Source organism: Chrysochloris asiatica, unplaced genomic scaffold, assembly GCF_000296735.1.
Source record: "Chrysochloris asiatica unplaced genomic scaffold, ChrAsi1.0 scaffold00007, whole genome shotgun sequence".
In the NCBI taxonomy this organism is placed as follows: Eukaryota; Metazoa; Chordata; class Mammalia; order Afrosoricida; family Chrysochloridae; genus Chrysochloris; species Chrysochloris asiatica.
In genome coordinates, this window is record NW_006408525.1 from 3,027,606 (window position 1) to 3,042,434 (window position 14,829).

The 14,829-nt window shown below is 42.1% G+C and overlaps 1 protein-coding gene across 1 annotated transcript; it reads left to right on the forward strand.

The window, feature by feature from the left end:
- Positions 1 to 8,772: 8,772 nt before the first annotated feature.
- CCL8 (chemokine (C-C motif) ligand 8) lies at positions 8,773 to 10,334 on the forward strand. Its single transcript, XM_006833614.1, has 3 exons — positions 8,773 to 8,848; positions 9,693 to 9,810; positions 10,196 to 10,334. Exons 1-3 carry the CDS (start codon positions 8,773 to 8,775, stop codon positions 10,332 to 10,334), a joined length of 333 nt encoding a protein of 110 aa, XP_006833677.1.
- Positions 10,335 to 14,829: the final 4,495 nt, after the last annotated feature.

The window sequence follows — 14,829 nt, forward strand, 5'->3', positions numbered from 1 at the left end:
ACACAAATTATATATATATATATAAATTTATCATCAAGGAAATGGATTACAATCACAGTTTCCCAATGGAAGAGACAGAGAAAGCCTTTGTCGTACATCCATTATATTGGGAGCAGGCCACAGCCCCCAAAGAAACATCCCTTCAGTTGACTGGCTGCTCAGAGTCACTCATCCAAGAGTTAATCAAGTCTGTATTAGGTTTCATCACGATGGTAATAAGCAATCTTAAGTGCTAAACCCCTGGGAATCCTGGCCTAGGTTGACACCAAATGAAGTGTGGGATCCCTTGCCTGGAAAAGCAATGACAGCAGACATGGTGCCATGGAAAGACGGAACAGCTGTGAACTCTAGGCCCCTAGACTGAGTAAGACTGGGTGCCTACAGGAAGGAGGCTGGCTTGCGTGTTTCAGTTATATCATATCTCACCTCAAGGTCAGCGGGTGTCAATATAACATGCTCAAACTCAGTTTGTTCTTCATTGCTGCATTTCCCCCAATTCCACACACAAGTAGAGCCAGGTGGTCACCAGCGAGCATATAGCTCACAGGTTCCCTTCAACTTTCAGCCCTAGAAAGGGGTTTTCTCTGATGGGCACAGATTTTCTTTCATTGCTTTGAAGCCTCCAAAGCAAATAGCTTGCTTAAAACTCAAAAAGTCCACTTTATTCTCGGCTTTCTTTCAATCTTGAATCTCCTGTTCATTCAGCAGTGCTGAGCTGGTCTGCTGCTCTTTTCAAATGCAAATGTACCAACTCTGAAGGTTCTGGGTGGGGCTCAGAATTCCACCTAAGGCCACTTACTCTACAAAGGTTTAAAGCAAGAGGCCTATCCTCCACCCACACCCCCACAAATTCCAGCCCCCCTTTTAGCAAATCCAATCAAGTATAGGCTGAAGGTGTGCTTACAAGCTCTCTGTATTTATCACACCCAATAATCATTTCTATCAAACATGTGTGTCTATTTTACAATAGTAGGCAGGAGAAACCAATATCCATAAAGCAATTAAACACATAAAACATGTCTTCTTTCATGACCAAAGCTCTGTGAACAACTAAATAGTTCTCTCCCATTGAAGTAATTGTGTACAATCCCTTAATAGTGCAAATGTGTTCTCACATTCAACCTAATGTCCCTGTTTCCCTCTGCTCCTCACACCCAGCCCTTATCGGCTCCCCCCCCCCCCCCCCACCCCCAATCACTCAGGAGTCTATCTTAAAATTCCAGTTAATTCCATGAGTTGATTCCAAGGAATCTGAATGGACAAGAATAGTTTGTTTACTTTCAGAAGGTCCTCTCTGCCAAGGAAACATTAGGCATTGAGTGGGGATGGCTGATACAAGGCCTTACAGGGTAAGCGCCGTGTTCCCAAGCCCAAGTAGTATTTGTGCTCCCTTTGTAAAGACACAGCAAGTTGTCCTCTTTGAGATCCTTTATATTCCAACTGTGCCCAAAATATCTTGCAACACGTACTTAGGGCACAAAGCATTGGAGATTCTGGAAACTCCGTTAAAGTGAAGACCCAACCAGGTATCAGGGGCCAAAGAGGTCAGATGCATAACTGGACATTGTGATTCCATCTCTGAGACTTTGTTTTGACTCTTTACTAAATTGTCATAGTGAATTTAGGCAAATCATTTCCCCACCCTGTGCCTCAGTTTACCTATCTGTAAATGAAGCATTTAAACTAGGTTCATGGCTCTCATGTTGGCTGTGGTTAAATATCACCTTGTTGTTGTTGTGAATGCCATCGAGTCAGTTCCGACCCATAACGACCCTCTATAGGGTTTCCAAGGAGCGACTGGTGAGCTTGAACTGCCAACTTTATGGTTCAAGCTGATTTTGCAGTCCAGCACATTAACCAGTAGTGCCACACCAGGACTCCAAATATCACCTAGATTGTTGTTGTTGTGTGCCGTGGAGTTGGTTCCTACTCATAGTGACCCTGTACAGGGTTTCCGAGGCTGTAAATCTTTACAGGAGCAGAAAGCCTCATCTTTCTCTCCTGGTAGTTTCGAACTGCTGACCATGAGATTAGCAGCCCAATTCATAACCATTACGCTACCAGAGCTTCTTAGATAGAGTACTTCAAAACCACAGAGGATCTGAGGCATCAGCTCCGAAGAGCCTGTGTCAGTGTGTTGACATTCCTTCCAAATTACTAATAATTCTCCAAGGCATCCTATTGTTTCAGGAGGATCTGATGCCCTTGTGGTTCCCAGTCTGGTTGTTGTCATCTGACCTGGCATTTGTCTAGACATTCCTACTCACCAGTCCTGGTTTGCCATGGAGAGCTGTACAACCCAATACAAATAATTCCATCTCCCCAATTCTATCTTTATTTGTAAAGTGAAGTGTTGGATAAATACAATGTAAATGTCTTTTTCAGTTCTTTCTATAATTGTACGACCTTTGGAAACATTAGACAGAGTTAATAATGCAAGCACAATTCCTGAATCCCAGGTTGCTCTTCCATCTGATCACATTCTTTGAGAACCAGGTAAGAATCCTAAAGAGCTGTCTCCTAGTGAGACACCTATTTCCTGCCCTCAACTCACACGTAGTTGTTTATGACCTCAGGCTCGCCTTCATTAGCCACTGAGCCATTGGTAGTCTGCCAAATTTACCTTAGATTGCTGCTCCTGAAGAAGCCACCAAAAAGAGATGAAAGAGAAAAAGCAGAACAGCCACCCATCTGAAGAACACAGCCAGACAGCTGGACAGAAAACCTGTAGAACTTACACAGTCTCATTTTAACTTTGAACACTGCGGTTTCTCATAATTGGTTTTAAACAAAACAAGAGATCAAAATTGCATAGTCAGAGTAACTGTCAAACTCATATCTATGAACTCTCTACATAACCAGACACTAGTGCCTTTTGATGGAGTCCTGGTAGTAAAACAAACACTGGACCACAAGGTCAGTTTGAACCATAAGGTTGGAGGTTCAAATTCACCAGCCATTCCTCGGAAACCCTATACAGGGTTTCTATGAGTCACAACAGACTTGATAGCACTTAATAAGAACAACTGTAACTTTTGGCAAGTGTCAACACTGGGGTGTAGCTCCCATTTCCTGGAAGTCCTAGACCATTTCACACTGTGGTTCATGGCAGGATCCCAGGACTTCACTTCCCCTCTGTTTGTGACAGACTCTTTCTTTCTTCATCTACAACATTTGCTGGTATTGTTAAGTTCCACTGAGTCGTTTCCAACCCATAGCAACCCTGTATAGGGTTTCTGAGGAGTAACTGGTGAGCTTGAACCACCGACCTTGCAGATCAAACTGACTTTGCAGTCCAGTGCATTAACCCTTAGCACCACACCAGGGTCATCTAAAACACAGACATTCATTCCCAAGGGTTCACTCCTGCTACATTCTGTTTTTGGAAGCAATTTTAGTGAGGATTTGTATTAGACCAAGAAGTACACTCTGGGTCCCTTGCTAGCATTTTATGGTCACTTGTTGTTAGGTGCCATCAAGGCCATTTTGACTCATAGCAACCCTAAGTACACAACTCAACAAAACTAAACACTGTCTGGTCCTGTGACTTCTTCACAATCTATGCCTGAGCCCACTTGCAGCCAGTGTGTCCGTCCGTCTCATTGAGGGTCTTCCTCTTTCTTTTTACTGATCTTTCACTTTGCCAAGCATTATATCTTTCTCCAGGGACTGGTTCCTCCTCACAGCATGCTCAAAGTCCATGAGACAAATTTCACAATCTGTTTCTAAGGAATATTTTGGTCATACTTCTTCCAAGATAAATGTATTCATTCTTCTGGTAGTCCATGGTATCATCAATATTCTTTGTCAATGCCATGATTCAAAAGCATCAGTTCTTCTTGGGTTTCACTTAGTCCGTGTCCAGCTTTTACATATGTATAAGGTGATTGAAAATACCATGGCTTGGGTCAAGTTTACCTTAGTCTTCAAAGTGACATCTTTGCTTTTTAACATTCTAAAGAGGTCTTTTGCAGCAGACATAGCCAATGCTAATGTGTCAGATTGCAAAGCCATTTGAACAGCAAGGCAGTGGTTCAAGCTCACCAGCTGCTACTTGGAAACCATATACAGAGTCGCTATGGGTCAGAATCAACTCGACAGCACTTCACAACAACAAACAGCAAATGTCCTTTGATTGCTTGACTGCTGCCTCCATGGACATTGATTGTGGATCCAAGTAAAATGAAATCCTTGACGACTTTAGTCTTTTCTCTATTTGTCATGATGTTGCTTATTGGTTCATTGCAAGGATTTTTGTTTTCTTTATACTGAGCTACAACCCATAGTGAAGGCTGTGGTCTTTGATCTTCCTCAGTTAAGTGCTTCAAGTCCTCTATAGTTTCAGCAAGCAAGGCTGTGTCATTTGCATATCACAGGTTGTTAATGAGTCTTCCTCCAATCTTGATGCCACATTCTTCTTCATAGAGTCCATTTTCTTGGATTATTTGCTCAGCATACAGATTGAATAATTATGGTGAAAGGATACAACCCTGATTTACATCTTTCCTGATTTCAAACCATTTACTATTACCTTATTCTGATCAAATGACTGCCTCTTGGTCTATGCAGTGGTTCCTCATGAACACAATGAAGTGTTCCTGAATACCCATTCTTCACAATGTTAGCCATAGCTTATTTGATCCACACAGTGAATGCCTTGGATAGTCAATAAAACACAAGTAGACATCTTTCTGGTATTCTCTATTTTTCAGCCAAGATCCATCTGGCATCAGCACTGATAACCCTTGCATCCCATTCCACTGGTATCCCTCTTTTGAATCTGGCTTGAACTTCTGACAGTTCACTGTTGATGTATGACTGCAATCATATTTAAAATTATCTTCAGTAAAATTTTACTTGCACATGCTATTAGTGATACTGTTTAATAATTTCCACAATCTTTTGATGTTACGTGCCATCGAGTCAGTTCCGACTCCTAACGACCCTGTATAGGGTTTTTGAGGAGCAGTTGGTGGGTTTCAACTGCAGACCTTGTGGCTCAGACTGGCTTTGCAGTCTAGTGCATGATCCTGCAGTGCTACATCAGGATCACCTTTATTTGAAATGGGAACACATACCCCTACCTTATTTGAATAGTGGTGCGCCTGACCCAAACCAAGGTATTTGCAATAACCTCATATGCATATGAAAGCTGGACAGTGAATAAAGAAGACTGTAGAAGAATTGATGCTTTTGAGTTATGGTGTTGGAGGAGAATATTGAAAGTGCCATGGGCTACCAAAAGAACCAACAGATCTGTGTTGGAAGAAGTGCAGCCGAGGTGCTCCTTAGAGGCCAAGATGGCCAAACTTTGTCTCTCATACTTCAGACATAATGTCAGGAGGGACCAGTTGCTGGAGAAGGGTATCATGTTTGGTAAGGTGGAGGGTCAGAGAAAAAGGGGGAGACCCCCAGCGAGATTGATTGACCAAGTGGCAGCATCGATGGACTCAAGCATGGCAACAAATGTGAGGTTGACCCAGGACTGGGCAGTGTTTCATTTTGTTGTGCATAGGTTTGCTATGAGTCGATACCCACTCAATGGCACCTAACAACAACAACAATAGTGAACTATTGATTACTTACCATCTGCTATTTACTATTAAGAACAAGTTTTGGTGTTAGATAATTTAATGTTCTTAATAAACCCCATTTGCAGATTTAAAAAAGTACATTGTTGTTGTGATGTGCCGTGGAGTCAGTTCCGACTCATAGTGACCCTGTACAGGGTTTCTGAGGTTGTAAATCTTTACAGGAGCAGAAAGCCTCATCTTTCTCCCGCGGTACAGCTGGTAGTTTCAAACTGCTGTCCCTGAGGTTTGCACCCCCATTTGAAACAACTACAGTACCAGAGCTCCTTAAAAAAAAGTATAGGCAAATTAAAAAGAAAACTGAAGTAAAAAGCTTAAATAACCTTCACCTTGTGTGACACAGATATTAACTGGTGTTCCCAGTATCCAAATCCAGATTTGTAACCACTATGGTAGTTTCCCTTTCCTAAGGCTGGCATTAAAGAGGAATTCTTTGTCCGTTGGCAGTATGCTAGCTTCTCAGGTCTATTTGAATCCTTTGCAAATAACGGTAGTGCAATCACGTTGGAGAAGAGCTTGTTGTCAGTTGCAAGCTGTCACTGAACCAATCTCTGACACAAGGACAACAGAATACCGGAGCCTATCCCAGAACTGATTTTCAGAAGTAGATTGCCCGGCCTTTCTTCCTGGTCCATCGTAGTCAGGAAGCCCCACTAAAGCCTGTCCATCATCAGAGCAACATGCAAGTCTCTGCTGACAGGTGGGAAGTAACTGCACATGAAGTGCATTGGTCAGAATCGAACCTGAATCTCCCACATGGAAAGTGAGACTTCCACCACTGAAGCACAATACCCCCAGAAAAGAGCTTCGGAATCATTTAATCCCAAATGATAATGACGTTACATAGTACTCACAAGAAGAAATTACTAATCAATCAGGTCATTATCTTCAATAACCCAAGGTTAAGACCTCACGGATGTTTTTTCAACAAATCCAATCCGTAATTTTGATACATAATTGAAAACAATCTCATACGTCTCAAAACCTTATCTTTTATACATGAGAAAGGTCCATCTTAGACTCTAAAAGACTATTTAATGGTCACATCGCTAAATCAAGACTAGTCTCGGGTTACTGGAGACATTTTTACTGATTCTTATTCTAGTCACTATGGTTCTTGCTGCCGTTTCTGCTCAGATGAGAAATTCGCCAAATCCTGAGAACATTCTGTGAGACAATGACTTCATTTTTGAATAGAAAATATACACAGGCTTGATCTCTAAGTCAACACAAGGATTAGCACCCCATGATGCAACTGCAGGGGACTGTCCCTAAAATGAGTATAAAGTGCTGTCATTCTGCAAAAGTTTAAGATCCTCTGCCAGAGCAAATCCCACTGACACTAACAGGTTTTAAGATCTAGAAATCCTTCCTCATCAGAAGTTTGCACAGTGTGTGCAATAAGTGGAAAATACATGAGGAGAATGATGAAAAGTTGTTATAATGTCATAATAAACCAATCAGAAAAGAAACAATCACCCAATTGAAGAATATGAACATTAATCCCAAGGAAAAAATAAAGCCACTAACATATATATTGTTGATGTTCTTGTTAAATGCTGTTGAGTCAGTTCCAACCCATAGTGACTCTGCATAGGGTTTCCTGGGAGCAGCTGGTGAGCTTGAACCACTGACCTTGCAGTTCAAACCAACTTCGCAGTCCAGCACATTAGCCCACAGCGCCACCCCAGGAAAATAATGTTTTGTTTTTTTTCTTTTCATTCACTTTATGTTCAGGTATGGTTTATATACAGTGATGTGCAGAAATCTTACATCACTAGGGGTCACAATTGACTTGATGGTTGTGGATTGGGTTTGATTTAAGCAACCATTTAACTAACTCTGGGATTATGATAGAACATTCCAAGATATTAAAACTATAATGAGTTCACTGTTGCTGTTAAGGGCCATCGAGTCCATCCCAACTCCAGTGACCCTGTATGGAGTTTCTAAGGAGTGGCTGATAAGTTTGAACCTTGTGGTTCAAATTGACCTTGCAGTCCAGTTCTCATCCTACAGCACCACATACCAGGAAGCCAATGAGTCCATAGTGATAAAAATAAATAATTGAATACATAAATAAAAGGGAGAGAATAATTCCAAATAACTTATGTAGATACTCTGCACTGAAGGAGGGGAGTGTGTCTCCCCGGGCCAGTAAGTATGGACTGACTCCTTTCTAAGGAGGACAGCATGAAAAAGGGAGGGAAAGAGTAACTTACAATGGAGAATGCTGGCCAAAAGCACCGTATTCAGGTGGTGACGGCTAACCTCAGCAATGGTGAATCATGCTGAAGGTATCTCTCCAGTAGTAAACTAACCCTAATGGGAGTAGCTAGCATAGTGAATGATGAGCTGGGCTGCTAAGGTCAGTAGTTCGAATCTGCAGGGAAAAAAATAAATAAGACTGTCTGTTCCTATAAAGATTTACAGCCTCAGAAACCCTATAAGGGTCACTGTGAGTCCAGATTGACTGGGTGGTGCACAGCCACGACCACCAATTGAGGTGGGAGTGTGGGAGGTTTGATGAGGTCACTGGTTTGAAAACCCAGTCCCCCCTGTACTGTGTTTGAAAGGAGGGGGTTGGGAAACTTTCTGGAAGACCCATTCCACCTTTATTTGCATGAACATCCATATGATTTCATTTGGAAAGACACTAGAGTGGTAAGCTACAATGATACAAGACCAGCGCACTGTCCAGTTTTGACGACCCTTACCAGTAAGATCTCAGGACACTAAGTGAGACTTGAAGTCTTAGAAGACCACCACTGGTTTCAGACTGAGATGATCTGAGTCTGAGGGAGAGAATCAGAGCAAAGCCTCCTGGTCCCTAGGGAGGGACAGACCCTTGGCTCTCTTCACTCTACTGTGATCTCAGCTTCTGTTCTTGAGTTCCTAAGGATTATGCTCCACTTCAAACATCTTAACAGACCAACAGTAGCCCAATGAAGTCACTTCCTACACTCTGCTTACATGGCTACATCGTCTTCCACCTCTGCTCCCCTGACATCTTCCGTCTTCCCTCAGTGTCTAGAAACCACCCAGGCACTAGTGTCTACTCAGCATATTCAGGGTCTCATTTCATCTTTCCTTGACCATGACCCTGTCCAGGTTCTCTGCTTCCTATAAAAAGCAGTCCAAATCACAGAGGAACAGAGAGGCTGAGAACTCTCCCTCCAACATGAAGGTCTCCACGGAGTTCCTGTCTCTGCTGCTCGTAGTAGCCACCTTCAGCTCCCCCACACTTGCTCAGGCCGGTGAGCCCTTTCTCTCCTCAGGCTTAACATCTTACCTACTGCACCAGGCATCTCAAACAGAGCCTGCATTGTAAATGCGGAGGCAGTGAGACCCTGAGAGGCATGAAGGAAGATGAGCAGACAGTCAGAGGCAGATAAGTGTCCGGCTCACTGAGTCCAGTCCCCAGAAACTTTCCTGACGACACTAGCTTTGGAAAGACACTAAGTGCAGCCACTACTTCACCTACCCACATAGTGTTTGGGGATTTTTACTCTCTCACTGTGGGCATTTCAGGCAGTAGCAGAAAGGGGGGAAACCCTGTTGTTTGGGGCTTTAATTTGGCACCATGTCCAAGGGAGTTTATAGAAATAGTAGTTGTGGAACAGCAATAAAGACCCAGAGGGGTCTCAACATGTGACATAGGTTGGCTCTAAAGCCCATGGAGAAAAATCACAATGAAGCAAAGTCCTGGAACTTATTTTCTCAGCATCAGATATTTGGGATTAGTTTTTGTTGGTCTTGCTGTCATGTGTGATTCTGAGCCATGGCAACACCGTATATACGGAGCAGAACTATTCCACAGGGCTTTGAAGGGTGACCTTTCAATAGACCCTCCTACTGATGCTAGGCGCTCTGAGCTTGTTAATCAGGAATGGTGCATACCCAATCAACAAGAGAAGGTCCCTACAAGTTCAGTAGAGGAAAGAGACTCCGAGGTAGCAAGAGTTCATCTCTGGGATGTGAATTTGGGAGTGGGTGGGTTCTATGTCTAATCCGCATTTACTTTGTCTTCTGCTACCTTCTCCTTACCGTACAAAGCTATATTTCTAATGCATATAACATGGTATTCTTTACATTTTACAGTTTCTGTTTCTATTCCCATCACCTGCTGCTTTAAGGTGATCAGTCAAAAGATCCCCATCCAGAAACTGATGACCTACACAAAAATCACCAACAGCCAGTGTCCACAGGAAGCCATGATGTGAGTGGACCAGGCCCAGTCCCCTCAGCCAAAAGTTGTATCTCAGGAACAAGGGGGAGGAGGGAGGGAAGGAGGTCAGGGGTCACATCCAAAGGAGTCAGATATAACCATGCAATTCAAAAAGTCCCTTTATTCCATAGAGGAACTGAATTCATAAGGGAAAAACTCACTCAAGGCATGGTCCCATGTCCCCCAGTCAGGAGCAGGGAGGGTTTTCCCTGAAATAACTCCCTCCTGTAGCTCATTCCTTTCACCTTCAATCTTTCCCTTGTGTCCAAGTCAATCTCCTCATCCAGGAAAGGAGTGAGTAGGTTTGGGGTCCAAGTGGCCCTAGTTCTGGACAGAACCCTTCAGGTACTCTAACTCTTCACCCTCTCCTCCACAGTTTTAGGACTACAAAGGCCAATGAAGTCTGTGCTGACATCAAGGATAAGTGGGTCCAGAAATCTATGGACTACCTGGACCTAAAGTCACAGACCCCAAAGCCTTCAACCATCACCCCCAGACTAGGAAACAGAGCCTGAGAAAATACCTTATTTCTTTTTCCTCAAACTTTCCCAGGTGCAGAGTGATCATATTTTATTATACTATCCAGGAGATACTTTGTTCAATAATTTAAAGCATAATATTTATAATTCATATTTATTTATAATTAAGTTATTGATGCTTGGACTTTGTCTTTCATAAATTTTGATGTACTTACTAAATATAAAACCCAAAATGACACACTTTCCATTTGGGCACATCAATTTATTTTGTGGCAGAATGTCTTTTTTTTTTTTTTAAATCTCTGTGATGTGAAGTGACACTAGCTTTGGGGAGAGTCACTAAGTGCAGCCACTGCTTTACCTATCCACGTTTTGTTTGGAGATTTTTCAAAGCAGCAATGATACTACTCTCTCTCATTGTGGACATTTCAGGTAGCAGCAGAAAGGAAAGAAACTGTTGCTCTAGGCTTTAATTGTTTAAGTCCTTCCAGGGACCATCCGTGTCAAGCACTTCTGTATTTTTAGGGAGTCAGAGTTCTTGTGAGTCAAATGAGTAATGTGCTGTGTTGCTGCCAAAATTAATGTTACTATGTGACAACGTAACTTTCAAATATATATATATAATTTTTAACTACTCAGTCTTATTTTGGGGGAGTAACATTTAGCTGGGAGGAAAAAAATGGCAGAAGTGGTTGGTAGTGCTGAGTCCATTGCGTAACTAGGAAACTGATGACACAGAGGGGGAGAGCATGAGTAAGTAACTGTGGTAAAGATCATGGAAGCCAAGTCTCTTGTTGCTAGAGAAGATTCTCTACAAAAATACGGATACTGGAAAGCTAGAAATAAAGCAACAACCTGTGGTGTTGGACAGGAATAGGCGATACTGGTGTAACCTCTTGGTTTAAAGGCTATCTAGCAAGAAACACACACACATAGGTTGTTGTTGTTCTTGTTAAGTGCCATCTGGTTGGTTCTGACTCTTAGTGACCCTGTACAGGGTTTCCAAGGAGAGGCTGGTGGGTTTGAACCACTGCCCTTGAGGTTAGCCGTAGCGTGTGTATCCTCCAGTGCCACACCAGGACTCCACACCTAGGTAAATGTCTACTGAAAGCCTAGAAATGATAGCATTCTAGTAGTAATGTGTGTAGCAAGGGCACTTGGTTTCTAAAGATTAATCTTCATTAAAGAAACACCGGTTCCTTGGATAAATGAACAAGGGCTAGAATATCAGGCTGCGAAAGAGAATAAACAGTGCTCAAAGAATTATGGAACTATGTCAGGAAGAAACACGACCCTATTTGAAGGGGATTCTACTGGCCAATTCTGGGATCATTTGAGCCTCAAAATCAATTCAAATGTTTTAAAGGTTAGCAATGGATTTTAACCCTTGGGGCAATATTAAAGAAGAGAAAACTCTAAGAGTGAAATCGGAGTTAGAAGATCATCACTTAGCGACTATCAAAGTAAAAATTTATTCAAGCAAGAATGATCTATTTATTATCTATAGATGATTAACCTCGCGGATGAAAAGTCGATTATATGCAGAACATTTACATAGCCTCACAATACCTCTCCACAACAAAATTAATAATTACTCTTTCTGCTAGTTGCTGAAGAGTTGGCTTTTTCTCATGACAACCATGTGGAAAGTAGAAGAAAATATTGCCCTGGTTGGTGTGCTTGAACCACTGGTTCTAGCCGCTGAGTCAGTCTGTCTCATGGAAGGCTTCTTTCCCTAGTCTTTGCTGACCCTTCACTCGACCAAATTAACAATTACTTACAATAAGTCACTTGACTTGGAGTCCTGGTGTGGCGCTGTAGGATGAACATTGGACTGCTAACCAGCCTCTCCTCAGATACCCTATACAGGGTCTCTATGAGTCAAAACTGACTCCCCAGCACTTAACAACAACAGTTACTTGATTAGGAAGAGAATATTTACATAGCATCAAGGCATCTGCTCCCAACATCATAATACTTATTTAATATAAGTTAAGAACAATGAATAAGGAAGACTGGCAAAGAATCCATGCATAGAATTAAGTTTATAATGAAGAATACTGAACATACCGTGGACTTCTGGAAGAATAAACACATCTGTCTTGGAAGAAGTACAACCAGAATGCTCCTTAGAAGTGAGGGTGGCCACTGTTTGAGGCAAGCATTGAGAGAGTATTTTTGAGATACTGGAAGTATTTTTAGATTACCTAAAGGTTTACAATTCCTCCCCCATTACCTGACAACCTCTAATCCTGTCTTATCCTGAGTCTGGATTCAACCTACTTGGTTTCTTGAAGTTCTCACACCCTCTAGCAATGAGCAGTTTTGTTGACTACTAATTCAATGTTATGGATAGACACAATGCTATTGGATTTTCTTGTTGTCGTTAGGTGCCATCAAGTCAGTTCCAATTCAAGTGACCCAATGCCCCCAAAAGGAAACACTGTCCAGTGCTGCGTCATCCTCCCAATTATTGCTACACTTGAGCCCATTGCTGCTGTCACTGTGCCAATCCATCTCGGGGAGAAGGGTCTTTCTCTTTTTGACCAACTCTCTACGTTACCAAGTATAATGTCCTTCTCCAGGGATTGGTCCCTCCTGATAAGATGTATGGGACATGAAGTCTGGCCATCCTGGCTTCTAAGGAGCATCCTTGCTACGCTGCTTCTAACACACACCTGTTTGTGTTACAATCCATGGTACTTTCTAAATTCTTCTCCAACACCATAATTCAAATGCATTGATTCTTCCCCACATTCTCTTAGTCATTGTCCAACTGTCACGTGCATATGAGGCAGTTGAAAACACCATGGCCTGGGTCAGGAGCACCTTAGTCTTCAAACTGACATCTTTGCTCTTGAACACTTTAAAAGGGCATTTGCAGCAGATTTACCCAATGCAGCACATCATTTGATATATTTTTTATTGCTACTTCCATGCGTGTTGATCGCGTATCCAAGCAAAAGAAGACTTTGCCAATTTCAGAATTTCAGTCTTTTCTCCATTTATCATATTATTTATTGATCCAGTTGCAAGGATTTTGTTTTCGTTACGTTGAAGTCCAATCCATAATGAAGGTCATAGTCTTTAATCTTCATCAGTAGGTATTTTAAGTCCTCTTGCTTTCATTTTTGACACCTTCCAATTTTCCTAGATTCATCATTCATACATCCTATGTTCCAATTATTATTGGATGTCTGCAATTGTTTTTCCTCATTTTGAGCTGTGCCCATCAGTAAATAAAGGTTTAGAAAGCTTTGCTCCATTATTTTCATTATGGTCAACTAATACTTCAGTAAAGTGGAGGGTCAGAGAAAAGAGGAAGAAGACTCCCAACGAGATGGATTAGCACAGTGGCAGTAGCAGTGGGCTCAAACATAGCAATGATTGTGAAGCTGGCAAAGGACCAGGCAGTGTTTTATTCTGTTGTGCATATGTTCGCTAGGAGTTGGTACCAACTTGATGGTGCTTACTAACAACAACAATCCTCCGAGGAGGCAGCACTTCCCCATTCAGATTTTGAGTGTCTTCCAACCTGAGTGACTCATCATCATGCACTACATATGACAATTTGTTGTTGTTAAGTGCCGTCAAGTCGGTTCCAACCCATAGCAACCCTGTATAGGGTTTTCAAGGAGCAGCTGGTGAGCTTGAACCACTGACCTTGCAGTTCAAACAGCTTTGCAGTCTGGCGCATTAACCCACAGCGCCACACCAGGACTCCATATCTGACAGGATCCACTGCAATTCATAAGGCTTTTAGTGGCTAAACATTCAGAAGTAATCTGCCTATCCTGCTTTCTAGTCTGTCTTAGTCTGGAAATTTCATTGAAACCGGTCCACCCTGGGTGACCCTGCTGGCATTTAAATGATCAGTTTCATAGCTTACAGCACCACAGGAACATGCAAGACACCACAGACAGAGGAGTGGTGGTTTTGCTACTATGAATATGTGTGCAAGCTGTTTTAGTTCAATTCTTTCCTGAAATAGATTTGAATTCGCATGGCCAAAAAACTGAGGGTGGCGAGGCTTTACTTAATGCACTTTGGACATGTTATCAGGAGGGACCAGTCCCTGGGAAAGGACATCTTGCTTAATAAAGAAAAGGGTAAGCAAAAATAGGAAGACCCCTCCCTCCCCCCCAAGGAGATGGACTGACACAGTAGCTGCAACAATGGACTCAAATGTGACAATTGAGAAGATGGTGTAAGATTGGGCACTGTTTCCTTCTGTTGTGTATAGCGTTGCCGCTATGAATCAGAGACTAATCTACATTAATATGTAACATCAATAGATTAATCATTCTATGTTACACAATTAATATTTACTTATTAGTTAGCTATTTATTAATCTACTTATACAGTGAAGAGAAAGGCAGACATAATTTTAACCAAGCAATAATAGAATTAGCGTTGCCAGTAATGGGAGAAATCAACCTGGTGACTCCAGGTTTGATGCACTGAGAAGAATACATTACTTCAGTATCTTCCTGCCAAACTTGCATAAATTGAATATAATCATGAAGAAAGA